The sequence below is a fragment of the Orycteropus afer genome, unplaced genomic scaffold (assembly GCF_000298275.1).
Source record: "Orycteropus afer afer isolate SDZICR_OR568_19922 unplaced genomic scaffold, OryAfe1.0 scaffold00462, whole genome shotgun sequence".
Taxonomy (NCBI): domain Eukaryota; kingdom Metazoa; phylum Chordata; class Mammalia; order Tubulidentata; family Orycteropodidae; genus Orycteropus; species Orycteropus afer.
Genome location: NW_006922049.1, coordinates 2091752 through 2114164, shown reverse-complemented (window position 1 = coordinate 2114164; position 22413 = coordinate 2091752). Strand labels below are relative to the sequence as shown.

Genomic DNA, 22413 nt, shown 5'->3' with positions numbered 1-22413 from the left:
CAAACTAAAAAGTTATGCTTTAGGCTAAAGGAAAAAAAAATTTTTCAATAAAATGTAGAAATATTTTAATTTACATATCATATTACAATGAATCAATGAGTCAAAATCCACAATTACACATTCAAAAAATTTCTGCACATCTTCCTCAGAATAATCAGTTTCTGTACAAAGATTTACAGACAGATGTCCAGTGTACGCAGTTCTTCCTCAGTGTGCCACCGAGTTTAGAGGTTCTGCTCGAATATTCCCCAAATCAAGTGCAGAATCTGTCTCTTCATCAATTTCTCCAATGACTGCACTGTAAACATTTATGAAGGAAAAAAAAATCCAAGAGTTAAAACAATCTCATTTCTTAATAAATTCACTAATCAAATGGGAATAAGTAGTGCCATTCTTACAAAACATCCAGTTAAACTGAGAGAACTACTGAAGACAGAAAACAAGTATTTTCCTGAGACAAAAAATTGCACATTTAAACACAAAACTGAATTTGAAGGTAACATTACAGAATCCAATATCAAAAGACAGCTTGCAAATAATAATTGGGTCATGAGTCTTTAAAGAAGACAGACACATATGGAATAGATACATACAAAAACTCACAACTTCCAAACCTATGATTACAATTCAAGTCTGGGCCTATACTGAAAAAAGAAAAGAAACACAAAGTTACTACTAAAAGAGTAAGCAAATAGGCTGTACTCTGTGAGTAACTTCAATGAACTAAAGTCATCAACAGCATATAATTCATGGTCAATTTCAACCTACCAACAAGGTATCAATCAGATTGCAAAATCGCAGAAAATGTATCAGTCAGCTCTTAGGAGTCACTACCAGCTGGCTCCAGAAGGCCAGGGGAATGGGCCACATGGTACTCAGCTTTGCCTCCTTTTCATTTCTTATAGTCTGCCTCACAACCTCACCTAAAAGGCATCTCTACAGAATAGTTTATAAGCCTCTGATTTTAGGACCAAGCCATTTTTTTCATTCTACATCTGCAGGTGATTTTAAGGTAACTTAAATGACGAAAGCATTCCTTCATTTTCTACATCCTACTTGTTCCCCCAAATAATGAGATTGCTAATGGATCTTTTGCTGTTATTCAGCCATATTTTGATTGTACATAATACTCGTTAGAAAATGTATCCAACATTCATCTAGCCTCTCTCCCAGCACTGCCTCATACAGTAACCAGCCCATTGGATTATTAAAATTAGTTATAAATAAAGTTAAAATTTCAGTTCCTCAGTCAAACCAGCCACTTTTCAAGTACTTAATAGTGACACAGAGCTAGTAGCTATGTATTGGATGATGCAGATAATGACCATTTCCACCACGCTGAAAGCTCCATCAAATGGCACTGCTCTATAAGGTTACATGTTTTGTTTCTGCATATATTTTGCTACCACTAAAATATACCTTCTCAAACTGACATAAGTATCAGTGTGCCACAAGTTAATTGTAGCCACAGGATGACCATACCAAACCAAAAACCAAACTCATTGCTGTCAACTCAGATCTGACTCATAGCGACCCCTCCTTGGGTTTCTGAGGTGCTATCACTACAGAAGTACATTGCCCAATCTTCCTTCTAAGGACTGGCTGGTGGGTTTGAACCACCAGCCTTCTGGTTAGGCACTACGCCACCAGAGCTCCTCAGGATAAACATAGCACTTAACAATATTTTTTAAAAATAAAATACAAGTAAAGGGTATATACTTATTTATGCTGTAGAGCATGAATAATTAATATTATTCAAACAAGACTTTAAAGATATTTTTCAAACTTTATCCTTAGATTCTAGCAGTATATTTATGTTCCTCTGAAATTAGGGGTATTTTAGAAGAACATTATAAATAGTCTCTCTAATGAAGTATTTAGTATGGCAGGGCCATTCTAGACTCTCTCCAGGGCACTTTAAATATTAGAAATAAACGAGTATCAGCAGATAAAAGTTTCATTTATAAAGAGATGACTGTGGTTGCCTCTTGAAGAACATCAATACAAAATATATAAAATTGGCCTTTAAGCAAATAAAATATAAGAAAAACCACAGTTACAATACAAATTGTACAAATACATGATTCTATTAACTATGTATGGATGAGAAACTATGTTATTTTCAGAAAAATTTCTATATATATCAAGTCAGTATACTGGTAACTTGAACCTGCCTTAAAAGGGTACATTTTACTTACACATTGTCACCTCTTACGATATATAATCCCAATACCACTTGTTCTACTCCCTGTGAAGAGCTGAATACTCGTTCATGACTTTCATCCAGAATCAAATTAATGGTCTGGTCAAAACCTTTCAGAGTTCCCTGTGAAGAAAACATCCAAGAGAAAAAGAAATATTGTGGTAGTTTATTCCAAAGTATAAAATTCAACCATATAATCATTTTAGTTGTCAGGCAACTCAAGAGAAGTATCAATTTTAAATATATATAACACAAAGCAATGCACTGCCATTGAGTTGGATCCTACTCATAGTGTCCCCTCCTTGGGTTTCCAAGGCAGTATTACTATGGAAGTAGATTGCCCAACATTCCCTCCGAAAAGCAGCTGGTGGGTTGCCAGCCTCTGGTTAGCAGTCAAATGCCTTAGGCACATATCCACTATAAAATACAACATCTTCTTTATAACCAACATGTGGAATGTGGAAGGGAAACAAAATATGGACTATTTAACGTTGACAAACAGGAGTTATCACAAATGTCACAAACATCCATACATAACTTCTTGATTATACACTAACTAGTCCGTCACTACCACTGAGTTGATTCTGACTCATGGCAACCCTACAGGAAACAGTAGAACTACTCACTCCACAGGGTTTCCAAGGTTGTAAATCTTCACGGCAGCAGTCTGAGTTGCTGACCTTTTGGTTAGCAGCTGAATATGTCAACCACTATACCACCAGAGTTTCTAATTCCATCAAGTAAACCACATGCTAAATATAGAACAACTGAATGGTAGTACTCAGGATGCTCTTCCTAAGTTTCCTTCTATAAAAATAAATTTCCTTCTATAAAAATATTTTGTCTACTTTGTTATCAAAAATAAGATCAGTTAAATTTGACGTTTTCACAAAACGAAAAATTAACTGCAAGTTATTTGTTAGTAACTGCGGTGTAGTAAATTACTTAGTGTGGCCTTTCTACCCATAAGTCTTTGTAAACTCCAAGGTGGGATTTTGTATGAGCAACTGAGCAGCCCCTGATTGCTGAAGGTGTCCACCTGGGTTATTTCTGTTGGGAGTGGCACAATACAATGTTCTGGGAGGTGCCCACTCTCTCTCACGTGCTTAGAGTTCTGATGCTGTGATTGGCTAGTTTGACCACCCTTCCGGGCTCAAAGGAGGCGTCCTGGAGGCAGAACTCTCTCTGACTGCTGGTTGAGGAAGACGTGCTGCTGAAAGAGACACGCACCCCTGAAAGAGACACGTGCTGCTGGGAAAGAGACGCGAGAGACACGCATTGCTGAGTGAGACACCGAGGGACCAGCACTGCTGGGAAAGAGACTGTGAGAGACTGTTGGCTGAGGGACGGTGGGCTGGGAGAGAGACTGAGCGTTCTTCCTGAATTTGTTGTAGCCTGGTGCTTCCCTAATAAACCCCATAATCTGTGAGTTCTGTGTGGCCACTGCAGTGAATTATCGAACCCAGGAGAGAGGTGGTGGGTGCTTTGGGAAGAACGGTTGGAGAAAAGGCTGGAGGGAGGCAGCATGTCTGGCCTTGCAGTAATAGGCCTTGGGTTACTGCTGGTAATCCTGTCTTCCTCTCGTGGGATTAAAGGAGGTAGGAACATGTGGCCTCCTTGTCATTTTTGCAGTAACAATTGGGTTTCCTGAAGAGCCATGAGATTAAAATACTTCAAACAGCCTTTATTTGATGAAATACAATGTTAAGGTGTCTAAAAAAAAACAGGATTACTCCCTTGATAAAGAAAAAACATGGCAACAGGTCTCAGCTTTGGAGGCAGATCCAATTTAAATCCCAGTTTGGTTCTGCACTTATTATCTATGTGACTCTTGAAAAGTGATTTACCTTTTCTTAGCTTGGTTCCTAATCTAGCGTAAAGGAATAATAATTCTTCATAGTGTTGTACTGAAGATTAAATAATCTAACACATGTAAAGTGCCTGGTACATAATACACCATTAATAAGTGGCAAAGTCTAGCACTTTGACTAGTGGTAGTCATTTAATGGCCCACTGAGAAAAAATCATGAGGATTAAACACAGAAATAAACAAAAACAAAACCACAGCATGGGAAAATAAGGGATTAAATTATATGACTTAAATTGGAGAAGATTAGAAAATAGAGAAAGGTTTAACCAAACCAAATCCATGGCCATGGAGTAGATTCTGACTCAGAGAGACCCTAGAGGGCAGAGTAGAACTGCCCTACAGGGTTTCCAGGGCTGTAATCTCTACAGAAGCCGAATGGCACAACTCCCTCCCATGGAGCAACTGGTGGGTTTGAACCACCAACATTTCAGTTAGTGGCCTAAGCACATAACTACTGCACCACCTTTGAAAGCAAACAGTATGAATGATAAATGAAGATAAAATAATTAAGTAGCCAAAAATCAAAGGATAAATTCCTTGTATCAAATTCCAAAACAAATATCAACCATACAAGTTTTATCTTGTTATATGAGTTAAATTCACAACTAAGAAATGTTTTCAAGGATTGACTCAAGGAGACAATCTAAGATTTTTCTAGTAGTAAAAGAGGCTACTGTGGTGCAAAGGAGCCCTGTTGACCAATGGGTTAAGCACTTGGCTGCGAACAGAAAGGCTGGCAGTTCTAACCCACCTGGTGATCTGCTTCCATAAAGATTCCGTAAAGATTAAACCCTAAGGGGCAATTCTACTCTGTCACACAGGGTCACTGTGAATCAAAAAACAACTCCACAGCACCTAGCAACGACACTGTGCCAAAAGAATAAGACAAAAATAAATTAGTTAATCAACATATACTGTCCTACAGAAAACAGCTCATATAACCTAGGAATATACACAAGCCACATAAAAACAAAAGCCTTAAACGTTTGTATGTAGTATCTAAGTCACAGAAAAAGTTTCTAAGTATGTACAAAATTTCGAAAAATTCATGCTTTGATTGGCAGCTGTCCAAGAGCTGAATGGGAAGGAAATGAAAAATGGAAAAGGAAGACAAAGGTAAGATACAGACAGACTTTTGCAGACTATACTAGAAGCTTCCTGATGGGAATAATCTATCTAACCCAGCCTCTAGCAGAAGCCTAGTAGGTAATATGCACTCAATGTTTATTAATGAAGAAAATATAGATCAGCAGCTATTTATCAAAGAGATCACGACAGACTTAAATCAGGAGAAAACTGCAACGCAGGTACACTGTGGCACCTAGGCATTAGAGATGGGCGGTGCACATAAAAATCATTTTACTACTAACAGCTTACCAGAAGGCAGAGAATGAAAATGCTGAATACTTACCACAATCATTCTGCCATCAGAAGTAATAACGGCGACAGTTCCTGATAACCCAGTCAAGGAAAGCATTTCTCAGGGAATGCAAATTGCAAACTTTGAACCTGGCAAAAGAACGGTTGGAATGACTAGGAAAAAGATGACAATTAAGAAATAACTATTCAACATGGCCACCACATTCCCAACATAACGTCTTCGGTCCTGTCTTTGAGGTAATAACACAAACACACACAATTAACAGTCAATCTCTTACTCCTTGTGACAAGTACATCCTACCCCAACACCTGGGATATTTGGTACTCTATTTTACTTTGAACAAAACATTCCCCACTTTCTTAGAGCTGTTTCTTCATTTCTAGAATAAAACTTGGATGATAGCTCAATCTATGTTGAATGATGCTTGGGGCCCATCTTGAACCTTTTGCTATCTCAACAATAAGGATGCCTGTAAATAAAACAAGTACATAGATTTACAAGACCATCGTCGCCGCTATGGCAACTGCTCATCTTATTTCCAAACATGAACGTGTGAGCCCTGGGAGAATACTAAAGATAAATAGCGTAATTCTACAGAGGCAGAAAAATTCGGGATAATCCTACTGGGTTTATTTTATTTTAAGCCAAAATTCAAATATACTTTGGCCCGCGGCAGAAGCGACGCGCTCGAGCTCCGGCGCCAGACTGGCCGGTCGCGGGTCCTTATGCCCCTCGCACGCACACAGGGCCCCGCAGTGGCCCGCGTCCCACCCGACCACAGATCCTGATCCCAGCCCTCTCCAACCCGGGAGCCGCTCTGGTGCAGATATGGGCATTGCGCTGCGGCCCTCCAGAGGATACGGTTGATGTAGTTCTCCAAAGCAGACGTCATGTTTGGCCCGGGAATTCCGAGCAACACCGAACAACAGCAACAAGAAGAGACAAAAGCACCCGCCAACAACTGCCGGCGGCTCGCGTCCGCTGACGACAACAAATATCGCGAGAGTTGCCGCGCGGTACTTGCTGTGACAGGAACTGGACAATTGTACCAGAGAGCAGGAAGCGGAGGCGAATTAGTGCGCATGCGCAATGTGTTGCCACGGTTCTTCCGGAAGACGATCCCGGAAGGCGTGGGAAACCAAAGCGAGCAGAGGGTAGAAAAAAAAGGAAGTAGATTCTTTGTAGGTGGCATAAGAGGGAGAAGGTGTGAGTATGACTTTCCTAAACAGAGAGAAGAAATGAAAGGCAAAGGAAAAAGTAGTAGAAAAACCGGAGAAAACGGTAAGGTGTTTTGAATGCAGGTTAAGAAGATAAGTAGTGTTCTCGTAAGAAATAGGGGTACGATTTCTGCAGCACGGGCCGAAAATGAAATATAAAAAGAGCTGAATGGCCCAAGAGAAAGTTGCGCATATTGTAGCCGTGGCGTTGTAAATATTTAGAGAACACAAGAAGCATATTCGGGTATTGTGCATTTCCCTCAAGAGCTCCAGTGGAGGCATCTTTATTCACTTTAGCAAACTGACTCCAAACAGATGAAGGTGTGTGAGCATCCCTTAGAAAATAGATGCTCAGGCTTCTAGCAACGTAGGAAGTCTCCCTGCCCTAGGGTGAAAGGAATAAACAAAAGGCAGGTCTACGCCGCCAATGAGATGACTGGTCCAGAAGAGAGGCTTATCATAAATGCACCAGACTGGGCTCTAGTCCTTACTCTGCTACTGAATTGTGTGTCCTTGAGCAGGTCACTACGACTATTCTGGGCCTCAGTTTCCTCATTATGAGTTGTCATTATTAAAGAGTTTTTCGAAGATAAACTGTACACCACCTTTTTAAATGAATAATGCGTAGTGTGTTCATGTTTTGACAATGTTGTTTACACTGTATAGTAACTCATGGAACTAATTTAATCACAAATACACTGTAAGTCTGTGACCTTCTGTAGCTCTGTTAAATTAATATGCCAAATGAGTAACAGATGTGCTATGTTTGTAGCGCATCACAAAATGTGTTTGGTTTGAAATTTTTTTTACATGTCTTAAAACATTTTTTGTAGCCCCTAAAAATCACAGATGTGAAGAGAAAGCTTATGAAATGTCCATTTATTAAGACTTTACAAATGAATTACATGTAGATGCAAAGAGTACATGTATTCTTCATCTGAATTTGCCTTATGACCTTGGGAGTGCATGAGACTTAGAGAGTCGCTAACCAGAAGGCTGGAGGTTCAAACCCACCAGCCATTCCTCAGAAGGAAGACTGGGCAATCTACTTCTGTAGAGATACCACCTCGGAAACCCGAGAAGGGGTCACTATGAGTCAGAATCCACTCGAAGGCAGTGAGTTTGGTTTTTTGGGTTTTTGTAAAGGAGAATTAAGTTCAAGCTGCAACAGAGGAAAATGATATTAATAAACATCTGACAAATAAAAAATTAAGAGGGGATACAAGTGGGCCTTGAATTTAATTCAAACCAAAATTTCTCAAAAGGCAGTCATTTAAATGACATTCCATCACTGATAGGCATCAACTAAAGTATGCTTGGAATGGATAGTCTCTTTTATTCCATTAATTCTCAGTCTAAACCTTGATGAGAAAGCTAAGCAACTTTTACACTTAGTTCATTTAAGACTGCCCAGATATTTTACATATCCCAACCCAGTCATGGGGAGCTCTGGTAGCATAATGGCTAAGGCACTTGACTGCTAACCAGAAGGCTGGCGGTTCAAACCCACCAGCCACTCCTCGGAAGGAAGATGGGGCACATAACAACAACAACAACCCAGTCATGAGCCTCCCTTCTCCCTCACCCTTAATGATACAACTGCACTTGCCTAAAACAACACAGTTTCAAAGTTATCAAGAATAGGGCAGAGAAGAGATTAGAAAGGAGTTCCTCAGATACCTGACATTCTTGGAGTTGACTTTTCTATTAATAGAAACCAATGTACATGGAAAGGACCTCTCTGGAAGCACTGCAGAAGGACATTAATAATCACCTGAGAATTAGAATAGTTCATCTGCCTTTGTATTCTGAAGGGACATGTTTTCTTTAATTAACCTGAAGAATCAGACATATACTAGGATCTAAGGAAACTAAATTCACGCTTGCCTGTGAATGGAAAATAAAGACAGTAATAATTTGAAAAGTAATGTTACTTTTAACCCAATGTGATGGGAACTTTTAATTAACTTTAACTCCTTATATTCCTATGAGTTCCAAAGATTTCAACCAATCAGCATTATATGTTAAATAGTTCTATTTAGGGTTCTCCTAGGGAGACAAGGAGATACACATGGTCTCTCTTTATAACAACATTCCTGAATAATTGTAAATTTTAATTATAATCATGAAACAATTAGTGCACAGGATAAATAATAAATATCCCAAATTATAAAGAAAAGTAGTAGATATGGAAGTCTTAGTTCATTTGACATTATAAATTAGAAAGTATTTTTCATGTGTACTTTTATACATCTTTTGAGATAATAAAACCATTTAAAACTCCTTTTTATGGGATGGGAAAAAAATATTTAACTGACATTTTAATTGAGCATTAATGTAGCATAATGATTAAAAACACTTATTCCAGACCTGGATTGTCAGGATTTGGATTCTGGGTAACTCTGAGCAAATTACTTAACCTTTCTGTGCCTCAGTTTCCTCATCTGTAAAATGGAAAAATAATAGTTTACCTTATCATATTATTGCCTAAAGTTCTTGGAAAGTTTTTAAAACACTGCCTGGACTATAATAAGCACTCAATAAATGCTAGCTGTTATCATTCAGAGACATAGTCTGTTGGACAGGTAGCCTTCTCCTTAGCCTGAAAGTTTCTTATATGTGGTATTTTGTTCACTATTTTCTGATTGGATAAATTGAACAAAGCACATTTTAAGTGACAGAAGATATGTGTTAGAATCTTGGAAGGTTTACAGAAAGATCAAGACTTAAACTAGGGATTGAGGAAAAAGGTACACATATACTTTAAGAAAATTAATACATCAGTTATCTAGTGGAGGTAGGAACTGAAGATAGGAGGGCTAGCAAGAATACAGGTATGAGTTTCTGATTTGTAGCAATAGGAATGGAAAGGCAGAAATGAAATGTGTTTCAAAGACAGTGCCTAAGAAAGGCCGCAGGACAGACAGCACATAATGAGCAGCAGGGTGACAATGGTGGATGAATTGAAAGGATAGCGGGAGTAGGGAGACCCGGGAAAAGACAGGACTGAGTGCTTGTTAAAGCAGCAGAGGCAATCTGCAGAACTTTGTAAATGTGACTCATGTTACTAGCCAATGGTGAAGTCAAGGAACAGATTGGTTAGATTTACCTTAGCATACACTTTCCCTTGAAGGTCTGGAAACCCAATCTGCCATGAGGCCCACTGTTTTGTTTTATAAAGGATAATAACGCATATTACGGTTGTTGTTAGGTGCCGTTGGGTCGGCTCTGACTTGCTGCAAACCTAGGTACAACAGAGTGAAACACTGCCTGCTCATATACCACCCTCACAATTCTTGCTATACCTGAGCCCATCATCACAGCCACTGTGTCAGTCCATCTCGTTGAGGGCCTTACTGTTTCTTGCTTACCCTTTCCTTTACCAACCATGATATTTTCTCCAGGGACTGGTCCCTTCTGACAACATGACCAAAGTAGGTGAGACGAAGTCTGGCCATTCTTGCTTCCAGGGAGCATTCTGGCGGCACTTCTTCCAGAACAGATTTGCTCATTCTTCTGGCAGTCCATGGTAACTTCAGTATTCTTCACCAACACCACAACTCAGAAGTATCACCTCTTCTTCAGACTTTCTTATTCATTGTCCAGCTTTCCCATGCAGGTGAGGATGTTGAAAATACCATGGCTTGGGTTAGGCACACCTTATTCTTCAAAGAGACATCTTTGCTCTTCAGCACTTTAAAGAGATCTTTTGCAGCAGATTTGTCCATTGCAGTAGGATGTCTGATTTCTTGACTGCTGCTTCCATTGGTGTTGATTGTGAATCCAAGTAATATGAAATCATTGACAACTTCAACGTTTTTTCCATTTATCATAATGCTACTTATTGGTCCAATTGTGAATATTTTTGTTTTCTTTATGTTGAAGTATAATCCATACTGCAGACTGTAGTGTTCAGTCTTCATCAGTAAGTCCTCTTCACTTTCAGTAAGCAAGGTTGTGTCATCCCCATACTGTAGATTAATGAGTCATTCTCCAATTCTGATGCATATTGCTAAGAAAGATTTATCACATGGTTGGAGAGGCTGGCAGGTTCCGTCAGAGGTCAAGCTGGAGGCTTCTCCTGATTCACGTAGGTGCAGGGGCTGATGAACCCAAGATCAATATGCTATACAGAAAGCTACTGGCTGCAGAGGGTGATGAATCCAGGATAAGCTGGTTAGGTGGCAGACTACTGGTTTACAGAATGCAAAGCCAGCAATCCTCAAATTAGACAATACAGCAAGCCACTGGTTCAGATCTAAAGAACCATTAGTCAGATGATGGTGAGCCAGATGTAGGATCCAGATCAAGCAAAAAAGAGAGCTTTGCCAGGGTGTACATGTATTGGAAGCAAGCTACATCCTTGAGGGGAATCCCTTTCAACTGATTAGCTGCTCAAAGCAGATCTCATCATGGAGATGACTACATTATTTAAGATACCATCATGGGCAATGACTACATCATAACTGCTAAACCACTCAGAATCATGGCCCAGCCAAGTTGACACACAACCTTAACTATTACAGTCCACCCCTTGTCAGCCTGGCACCTGTACACATATCCTTAAGCCATACATAATCTCTAAATGAAAACAATTATAAAGTCATATTTACATTGTATATTTTATAACTGAAGAAAACAAAGATATTTGATGCACACATACAAGGAAGAAATATTCGTAACAGTTATAGTCCTAATTTCTGCAATTGGTCACATGGTCATAGCTGGTATTTAGAACTACCTTCTTCCACCACCCATTCCATATTTCTTTTGCTATCAGTAAGTAAGGAGCTCTGGTAACGTAGTCCCTAAGGTACTTGACTGATAACCAGAAGGCTGGCGGTTCAAACCACCAGCCATTCCTCAGAAGGAAGGTTGGACAATCTACTTCTGTAGTGATACTGCCTTGGAAACCTAAGGAGGGGTCGCTATGAGTTGGAGATGACTCAACAGCGTATAACAACAACACTCAGTAAGTAACACAGCTGGTCATGGTTCCTTGCCTGGTGGGTCACCCAGCCTTGATTCCTGAAGGGTTTAGGCCATTAGTACTCATATTGGAATTAGGTTGCTGGTTGCTGTAGTTTTTCCATTGACTTTAATCACAGTCATGGTAATACTAAGAGATATTTTAAGAAATTTACTTTACCTTCATTAGGTAATACCAATGGGATTTCCCCTTGATATTCAGGATCAATTACATTAGCCAATGCAGTAACTCCTTTCTTTGCCTGCTGATCCAGAGGAATGAGGCACCCAGAGTGGCTGGGTGGCATTCTTCTAGTTCAATGGAATCAGCATTGTGTTTCCATGCGGGTGTATTAATTCCCTTGGAACTAAGACATACAGACTTGCAGAGCATGAGGTCACAGAGACAAGAAGCAAAAATTCTGTGAGTGAGTCACTAGGGGTAATAGTGAATGGTGCCACTCCCATTTCCACCCCTTGGTTCCTGGACTCATGAATCCTGGCTATTAGAGAAACAGCACTATATATTGGACACTGATTTAGAGCATATACAGCCTCTTGGACAACATTGCCCCAACCCTGCAAGGTATTGTCACCTAGCTGGCACTGTAATTGTGTCTTTAGGAAGCCATCGCATAGTTCTTTTAAGCCAGCTGCTGCTTGGCATGCACAGTAAGACCAGTGAATTCCATAAGCATGGGCCCATTGCAGCACTTCATTTTCTGTGAAGTGAGTTCATTGTTCTGAGATGATGCTGTGTTAGATACCATGATGGTGGATAAGGCGTTCTGTAAGTCTATGGATGGTAGTTTTGGCAGAAGCATTGTGTGCAGGGAAGGCAAATCCATATCCAGAGTAAGTATCTATTCCAGTAAGAACAAAACACTGTCCTTTCCATGATGGAAGTGGTCCAGTGTAATCAGCCTTTTCCCAGGATGCTGGTTGATCACCTCGAGGAATGGTTCCATATCATGGACTTAGTTTTGGTCTCTGCTGCTGGCAGATTGTGCATTCAGCGCTGGCTGTAGCCAAGTCGGTCTTGACGAGTAGAAATCCATGTTGGTGAGCCCGTGCTTACCTCCATCCCTGCCACCATGGCCAGTTTGCTCATGAGCTGTTTTGGCAGTTACAGGAGTGGCTGGGGAAAAGGCATGATTGGTTTCCACAGAACATGTTATCATATCCACTTGATTGTTAAAATCCTCTGCTAAGGTCATCCTTTGGTGAGCATTCACATGAGATACAGATATCTTCACTTTTTGCCACCAGTTTTCTAATCATGTTCCTTCCATCCTTGACCATCCAGCCAAACCATTGGCCACAGTCCATTAATCAGTATGCAGTTGCACATCTGAAGATCTCTCCTTCCAAGCAAACTGAACAATCGGTTGCACTGCTAGAAGTTCTTCCCATTGGGAAGATTTCCCTACCTACTCCTTCAGAGAGATCCCAGAAAGAGGCTGCAGTGCTGCTGCAGTCTGCTCTTGAGTGGTGCCTGCAGATCATGCAGAACCGTCTGTAAATCAGGCATGAGTTTTCTTTCCCTCAATCAAATGGTCTTAAGGAACTACTTGTGAGGCCATAGGTTCAGACTGGAAGGGGGAAGGTAATGTGCTTGGAGTGGAGATCATGGGCATTTGGACCACTTCCTCATGCAACTTAGTTGTCCCTTTAGGGCCTGCTCAAGCCTGATCTTCATGTACCATTTCCATGTAATGGTGAAGTGCTGCTGTGCACATCCAACTGTATGGCTCTGTTACTGCAAGAAATAAATCTGTCTTTCAGGGCACAAGTGGAAACATTGAGGTCTTTTATGCAGCACTTGAGCTGTGACTCCAAAGCCCTGAGATCATCTCTTTTATCACCTTGTCTGCCGTAAGCAGGATGAACCAAACAGCTTCTTTATCAAAGCTTCTTTGATACTTGTTTGAAAGTATCAAACAAGTAATCATGAACCACAGCCTCTTCTTACCTGGGACCAGAGGAACGGTGCCCATTTACCCGTATTGACTTCTCTGACCAGGACCACAATAAAAGGTTCCAGTTAGAATGGTAAAAAATGTAGAATGAAATTTAAAAAAAAAAAAAACAGACTCACTGGTCTGAAAGAGACTAGAGGAACCTCTGAAACTATTGCCCTAAGACAACCTTCTAATTTGAAACTGATGACATTTTCAGAGGGCACTTTCACCCATTGATTGAAGGGCCCATGAAATAATAACACCTGGGAAGAATGTTCTCCTTAGAACAATCAACTGTACAAGACCAAAGGGATGACATTTGCCCAAAACCAAAGATGAGAAGGCAGAAGGACTGGGAATCCTTACAAATGGCAATGGTGAACCCAGGAAGGAAAAAGGAAGAGTGCTGACACGTTGCAGGAATTGCAACCAATGTTACGGAATAATTTGTGTATGAATTACTGATTGGAAGACTAATCTGCTTTGTAAACTTTTACCTAAAGCACAATAAAATATTCCCCAAAACTGAGATTTTTAAAGCTTTTTATCCTTATTACTCAATTGTCCTCTTGAAAATTTACACAACTCACTTTCCCACTAGTTCATAAATTCTGACTCTGGTGAAACTATTGAACAGAGTAGAATTGCCCAAAAGGGCTCCCAAGGTCATAATCTTTACAGAAGCAGACTGACACATCTTTATCCAGCAGAACTGCTGGTGGGTTCACACTACCAACCTTTCAGTTAACAGCTGAGTGCTTTAACCATTACACCACCAGAGCCCCTTCTCCCACCAGTAGAGTGAGATAATTCATTATCCTGGCCAGCTTATAATAATACCTATCTTTGATCAGCTCTGTACTGTGATTCCTCCGATCTTCTGAAATTAACCTCTTGTGCTCAAAATGACTTAATACAAACAACAAAACAAAACCCCCATGTTAGCCTTCAGAAGAAATGTCTGTGATGTTTCCTCCCTCCTTCCTATTGTTGTCAGAATCTCTGTCAAAAACACACAGGAACATTTTCCAAGCCATTACCCCATGCGATAATAACTCATGTTAAATGGGATTTTTCAGGCATATGGCATTATAAAGACTAAAGAATGATCTGCATTTTAACACACCAGAAACTAAATTAAAAATCACACACACATCATAATGCAATGGATTGAAAGAAGTTCTTAGCAGAGAATTTAAAAAAATGAAAGACAGCTATTTGTAAGGGGCATTAAGCATTGTTTGGACTGCCATATGTCAGAACTCTCTTTTTATTTCTTGAGGATTCTTTACTTTGTGAGTCTTGATAGGAGACAGAACTGAAAATATGTAGTACCTTTTTTCTGGCCTGCCTTGCAGGCAAGAGTGGTGTAGGCTCTGCTTATTACTACCCCATACTTTGTTCTGGGCCTAATGCTGCCCAACAGCAGACCGTACTGAAAGCCCACTACTCTGGTGTTCACGCCGATTGCCACAAGAGCAAATTCATAAAGGATCCATGTCATCAATGCTAGTGGTGTCATCCAGTGTGTAGTTGGCAAAGCCAGTGGTTTGGAGGTGCAGCCACAGTTTGTATTGTTTGGCAGTGGTGTCAGCTGGGTCCTGACTGACTCAGCTTTGCTGTGTGCTTAGACATCTGATCTGACCACATAACCTCAAACTTTGTTCTCCAGCCTGTGAGCTAAATATACCTTGCTAAATCTTTTCCTAGGAGCTCTGGTGGGAGCTCTGGTAGCATAGTGCCTAAGGCACTTGACTGCTAACCAGAAGGCTGGCGGTTCAAACCCACCAGCCACTCTTCAGGAGGAAGATGGGGCAATCTACTTCTGTAGTGTTACTGCCTCGGAAACCCAAGGAGGGGTTGCTATGAGTTGGGTCTGACGCGATGGCGCAAAACAACAACAACAGGAGCTCTGGTAGCGTAGTACCTAAGGCACTTGACTGCTAACCAAAAGGCTGGTGGATTAAACCCACCCGCCACTCCTTGGAAGGAAGGTTGGGCAATCTACTTCCATAGTGATACCACCTCAGAAACCCAAGGAAGGGTCACTATGAGTTGGGTCTGACTCAGTGGCACATAACAGCAACAACAGATTTTTTCCTGCCTAAGCAAGCTCATATTTGATTCTGTTGCTGGCAACCTGGAACCCTGACTGTACAAAGGCTATGTATTTCACAGACGTGTCCTGAAGCGTAGAACACGTTGATTTACCATCCTCAATATAGGACTTTGATGTGTAAGTGTTAGCAGTGAGCTATAGTAATCTTCAAACATTTTTGCTCATGTAGCTTCTAATTTTAAAAACTATATGCCCCTCTATACAATTTTACTTGAAATTCTGAATTTTGATAGTACATTTACCTTATGGTACGGCAAACTTAAGCATAGAACATAATTTCTGGCACATTGTTCATACACTTAAAGTATATTTTCATTAAAACCTTAGAGCTGTGTACTTAACTCAAAAATTTAAGAGAAAGCCCATACTCATTATCAAAACCATCAGCTCCCTTTATTTTTCCACTTAAATAAATGTGTGACCATGTATTATATGAGAACTGGTGAAGAGTCCATCCTTCCTGGAACCTGAAAATCCTTGCCCATTTTTTCTAGGTGTGTTGTGAATGCAAGGCCCTGAACACTCCACCTGGACCATTTCTATGTCCCTTGTAGTCCACTTTCTTTGTAAATGGGTGGATATAATATCCATTTTTCCAATTCTCACAAAACCATATCAGTGTGCTCCAGTGAACTTTGAGCTGCCAATCATGTGCACCTCTGTGTCTGAGGGCTTTTTTGAACCATGGAAGACTGTCCTGTCCCTATGTGTCAGGCACTACCTGGAAGCAGTCCTCCATCAGTGGATGATGGGGGGAGTGTTATAAATAGCACAGCTCCTCCTCATTCAGATGGGATTGTTCATGTGGGATAAACTTGAGCAGTCACTAAATCTTGTAGCTTGCTTAATAGTGAACCTTTTGTTGGCTGACTACCTTTCCCTTAACAATTCTCCACTCCCTTGCTGATTTTCCCTAAATAATCTCCTTGCACTTGAGTTCTTGCTTCAGGGTTTGCTTTTGGGGGAACTAAAACTAAAACAGAGATCACAAATACCTTTCCTTTAAATAAAGTTTTACTATAGCCTCTCTTCAGAGCTCTGGTAGCATAGTGCCTGAGGCACTTGACTGCTAACCAGAAGGCTGGCGGTTCAAACCCACCAGCCACTCCTCGGAAGGAAGGTTGGACATTCCTACTTCCGTAGTGATACTGCCTCGGAAACCTGAGGAGGGGTCGCTATGAGTCGGGGCCGACTCGATGGCAAATAACAACAACAACAACAACAACAGCAAAGCCTCTCTTCAGCCCTTGTCTTTATTTCATGTCACCTGGTCATCTTTTACAATGAGCTCTGGTGGTATAGTGACTAAGGCATCTGGCTGCTAACCAGAAGGGTGGTGGTTCAAACCCACCAGACACTCAAGGGAAGAAAGATAAGGCAATCTGCTTCCATAACCTTCCACAGCCTTGGAAACCAATGGGGGTCACTATGAGTCAGAACCAACTTGGTGGCAATGAGTTTGGTTTTTTTGGATCACCTTTTATAGGATGCAGAAGACACAGTGGGCCTTTAAATATCCCTGTATAAGCAATCATTGCTACTACCAAAGTTGGCCTGAAGTGGATTGTTTTAAAAAAAGAAAAAAAAACCTGGCTGTGGTAGATCATGGCCAGTATGCTACACTGAAACCCATTTAGGCTCAATGATGTAGCAAGAAATGAAACACAAATAGTTGAGTTATCTGACTGTGGCAGAGTAAAAATTTATCTTTTTCATGATGCTAGGGAAGACGACTCTTCATGGTGACATACCCTTCATCAAACCTAAAATGATGGAAGTGGCAGTAAGTGAGCCCAGGGCTATTCTGGCCTCCTAATTCCTCTCCTCGGAACCTGAAATTCCCAGACTCTAAATGTGCCTCCTTATCTGTAATCTCGTACATCCCTACTCCTCACTTAGCAACTATTTAATTATCTGACATTTTGCATTAACAACAGTATTCAAAAAACGATCTGACTATTTTGTACATTAGCAACATATGTCTGGCAGTAGGTAACACTGAGGTACAAAGCCAGAGTAACGGTAGTTGTGTTGGTTAAGGTTATATGTCAACTTGGCTGGGCCATGATTCTCAATGATTTGACAATTATGTAATGATACAATTTTGCAGGTACATAAAGGTCTGATTTGGCAGTTACTCAATGATGTAGTCATCTTCCATTTTGACATAATACAGATGTTCTTATAACAACCTGGTCTTTAGAACCTAACCATGTTGCTAAGTGAGGAATGGGTTTATATTCTTTGTTCTTTTTGCTTACTGGTTCCAAAGCAAGCCATCGTGAAAGCACCGTAAGGTGAGTCTGAGTTTTTCTCAGACTCACTAGTCCCTTGAACGCTGCCCAGCCTCTGTGGTCTGGACATATGTATGCACCACCAATAAACCTGTAAAACATCCAAATATATTGGGCTCTTTACAAATCTGGGCTCATCTTATTTTCAGATATCACAGTGATCTAGTTGTGGCTTTCAAGAGTCCTGGGTCAGACTCAGACTGTTAATTTCAGTGATAGAGATAAAATATTAGCTGGAGTAACTAGACAGGGAGTGGTGGACTTACAAGGTAGTAGAGCATATACAGTAAGTCACTAATGCTATTTCAGATACTCCTGGCAATCAAATTTAAGTGTAAGGACTTCTCCAGTCTTCCTCAAATCACCTTGGAACAGCAACAGCTTACCTCACCTCTGAGTGAGACTCTCCCTATCACATTCCTTCTCTTGAGTCCTTGAATCTCTTTATAGCCCTTTCTGTTTTGAAGAGTGCCATAGGTCTGGGTCCCCAGAAGCAAATCCTGAGCAAGGATTGATGCAAGTGATTTATTAAGGATACACTTCCAGGAGAAATCTGTAAGACAGTAATAGAGACAGAAAGAAAAGGCAAAGAAACCAAGCAAGAGTGCCTTTTTAGGCCACATCCAACTGAGGGTAGCTTCCATCCCATCCTACAGGAGAACATTAGCGTGTGAGTTGACATCTCACAATTTTGTCCTCTTAAGCCCCACCTGGCCAGTTATAAGGAAGGATGCCTGGAGGGGAGGTGGGAGCTGTAAACTTCAGGTACTTCCATCTTCCTGTGAGGGAGGGCAAAGCACCAGCAGCGCAGGGGAGGCAGTACTCAGGGAAACGAGAGCAGGTCCTGGGTTCTGGAAGTGAAAGCAAAGGAAGCCCCAGGGTGATCTTACAGGACCTGGCTGCAACACCGGCAGTTCACGTCAGTGGGTCATTTAAGTCTGGGGATATTTGATGTGGGAAAGTATTGAGAGAGAAGATAACTACCATGTGGTGAAAGAGACTGAGGAGCCACGAGTCACACAGATGGTTCATTGCTGGACCACTCATTGAAATGTTGGCAGCTCTGACCCTCCCAGAGGTTCCTCTGAAGATAGGCCTGGCAGTCTGTTTCTGGAAGACCACAACCTTAAAAACCATATGGAGCAGTTCTAATGTATACACATGGGATGCCATGAGTATGAATCTATTCAACAGCAGCTGACAACAGAAACAATAGGAGAGACTTAAGAAATGTGTTTCCCCTTCTTGTCAACAAGGAATATGGCAACAAAATACATTTATTTATGGTCAAGGCATTTCTTTTGTTACATGGACAGGGATAAGAAGCAGGACTCATGGAGAATCATGTACTCCATAGAAGAATTTCTTGCAATAGTATTAACAAAGCCTATTGTCTGAAACATTTGTTGGTGTATGGACTATTCTTTATTGATCTATGAACCAGTTTGCCCCAGAGTTCTAACAGCCTGTGGGCATAGAGAAAGTCATGTGATAATAACAAAACAAACTCACTGCAAGCAAGTCGATTCCAACTCATAGTGACCACCTTTGGGTTTCCAAGGCAGTAAATCTTTATGGAAGTAGAAAATTGTGTCTTACTCATTTCTGATACTCTATATCAAGTCATTTTTCTTTTTCTTCCTTCCACAGAGTGGCTGGTGAGTTTGAACTGTCAGCCTTCTGGTTAGCAGTCAGATGTTTTAGGCACTGTGCCACCAGAATATAGTCACTCCAGTTTCCCTAGTTTATGCCCAATCTGCCTCATGAAAACTGCCCAGCCCCCATTCAAAATCTTCCTCGTGAGTTCTGGGAGTCGCCTGGGGTGTCTCACAAGGACTCACCAAGAGTCTTTTCATGTTCTTCTTTCCAGGTTCCTTGTTGATCATGGAGGCCTGAGAATCCTCTTCAGGGTGTCCCCTCACCATCAGCACTACGACCACCTAGAGTGACAACATGAATACTGTTCTCCAGGGGAAGAAGGGGCCTGTCTCCCAACACTGCTAAAGCATCAGTCTCTCAAGCTTGCAGAAATGACAGTTTAATCCCAAGATCTTTCCTGAATTAAAGTTATGCTGTATTAAAATTTTAAGTAGGAAGATTGCCTCCCTCCTAGCCTATCCTTTACAGCTTGTTATTAGGCTCTGAAAGAGGCCTGCATGTGTACGCAGGTCTCAGGCTCCCTATACAAATAACCCCTTCTTACTTCTGTCAGTAGCTGCCCCTTCCTCTGAACAGAGGTTAGGCACAAGACCACAGGGATGGGTGAAGAAGAAGATCCTCTTCATAGTCTCCACTTTACTCTCCATGCAAATCCACTCATACAAAGAAGTGACCATAAACTCATCAGAAAGTTCAAGTCTCATCTGAATTCCTGTGGTAGATAAAATTTAAGCTTAAACTTATTTCCTCCCTTATTGCCTCCAAAGAAAGACACATACAGAGAGGAAATCTCCCTGTAATTATAAATGTTGCAGTAGGGTTTAACCTGTTCTCAATTATTAGAAAAGTTTTAATGAAAGTTTAGTGTGTTAAAAAGAAAAAAGGCCTTGATACAGAGTATCAGAAATGAGTAAGACAATTTTCTTAGTAACATTTACAATCTTATGGAGAGTATATGTATATATATATATATTTGTTGTTGTTGTTATGTGTCGTTGAGTCAGACCCAACTCATAGCGACCCCTCTTTGGGTTTCCGAGGCAGTATAACTATGGAAGTAGATTGCCCAACCTTCTTCCGAAGAGTGGCTGGTGGGTTTGAACTGCCAGACTTCTGGTTAGCAGTCAAGTGCCTTAGGCACTACGCTACCAGAGCTCCTATGTATTTATATATAAACCACTAATCTCCATAGGAAAGGACGAAGAAAGATATGCAATGATGTTTGCTACCACTGCACACAGTTACTGCTAGGAATGGTATGTCTTTGCATAGCTGAGCTTTTCAGTCCCTTTGTGGGTAGTATCTCTCACTTTTCTTGGTTGCCAAAGTAACTAACTAGGTATCAGGGCAACACTACTAAATGGATAACCATATTTTCTGACCATTATCAGTTCTACAAATGTTGGTGGAGTGGAGTGCCAGACACTGATGATCATTGGTTGACCAAAGTCAAATAAGACACCACACCTGCTCTTAAGGAGTTTGCAGTGTATTGGCCTCTTTTGTAAAGTAAATAGGATTAAATGTGGTTGTTTCTGCCTGTGGCTTTAGGTTGGCAGACACTGGAATGGAGTTATGCAAAATTAGCGCAAGTTTCAATGGGGTAAGATCTTATATGGAAACAAGAGAATTGGGAGAATCAAGATTTAACACTGGTGGAATAGTCCTTGTTTCCAAAGGGTGGAGGAATAGATGAAAGTCTGGGACTAATTGAGGAGACAAGTCCAATTTAGAAGACTGACTTAAATAGACTATTCTACTTTGACACTTTAGAAGACACTTGATCCATAGCATCATGTCATTCAAGTACTGCCTCCATTTTGGTTGTCAAAGCTGAGCCCTCCTCCAGATCCTAGACTCATCCTCATGCTAGATCCCTTCGTGGTAGCAATATTGGACTGCACGTTATTCTCATACTGCTCAGGGAAAGTCCCTGGAGCTCCCACAAAACAGCATGGAAGCTTCATTTCTGGAAATCCTCAGTAGATCTCTCACATTTCATTGGCCAAAATGTGATATGTGCACATCTCTGAAATTTCCCCATTACTGGAGTGTAGAATGCTTTGCTGGGCGAAACCCAACCCCCTAGTTGAAGGGCATTCTGAACCAAGTGTTGTACGAAGATACATGTCACTTTGTGGAGATCTCCTCATGTGAGCTGGACACCTAAGACATCCCTAGGTCTCATTGCTTATCTTTTCTCAACTTCTGCAACTCTGTACTGTTCATGTCATTTGTGATTGAACCAAACTCTTAATGTTATTTTAATGCCAAATAAACATATGTGATAATTTGGAGATACTCCTTTAAGGAAAATGTGTCTTTTAGAAGCATCAGACAAGTATTTCCTATTCAAAACACTGTATGTCTTTCTCTTCCCTTTCCTTCTTCACTGCCAGCCTTTTTGATTGAGCCATTTGCTCTCACTGCCTCCACTTCTTCAGTGCTGATTCTCTCTTCTCCACTCCCCACCATCTGACTCCCACCCCCATTCATTCTCCTGACACTCTTCTAATGTTCTGATAACAGACAGCACTTCTTAATCCTCATTATACTTAACTTAGGGAGCTCTGGTGGCGTGGTGCCTCAGGCATTTGACTGCTGATCAGAAGGCTGGTGGTTCAAACCCACCAGCCACACCTTGGAAGGAAGGTTGGGCGATCTACTTCCATAGTGATACTGCCTTGGAATCCCAAGGGTGGGTCACTAAGAGTCGGATCTGACTCCAAGGCAGTGAGGTT

The 22413-nt window shown here is 41.0% G+C and overlaps 1 protein-coding gene across 1 annotated transcript; it reads right to left on the bottom strand.

Annotated features, from left to right (window-relative positions):
- Positions 1-207: 207 nt before the first annotated feature.
- Positions 208-6346, bottom strand: LSM8 (LSM8 homolog, U6 small nuclear RNA associated). The gene is made up of 4 exons (XM_007954504.2): positions 6316-6346; positions 5485-5525; positions 2199-2326; positions 208-298 (listed from the first exon to the last, which is right to left on the bottom strand). The coding sequence occupies exons 1-4, from the start codon at positions 6344-6346 to the stop codon at positions 208-210; spliced, it is 291 nt and encodes a 96-aa protein (XP_007952695.1).
- Positions 6347-22413: the final 16067 nt, after the last annotated feature.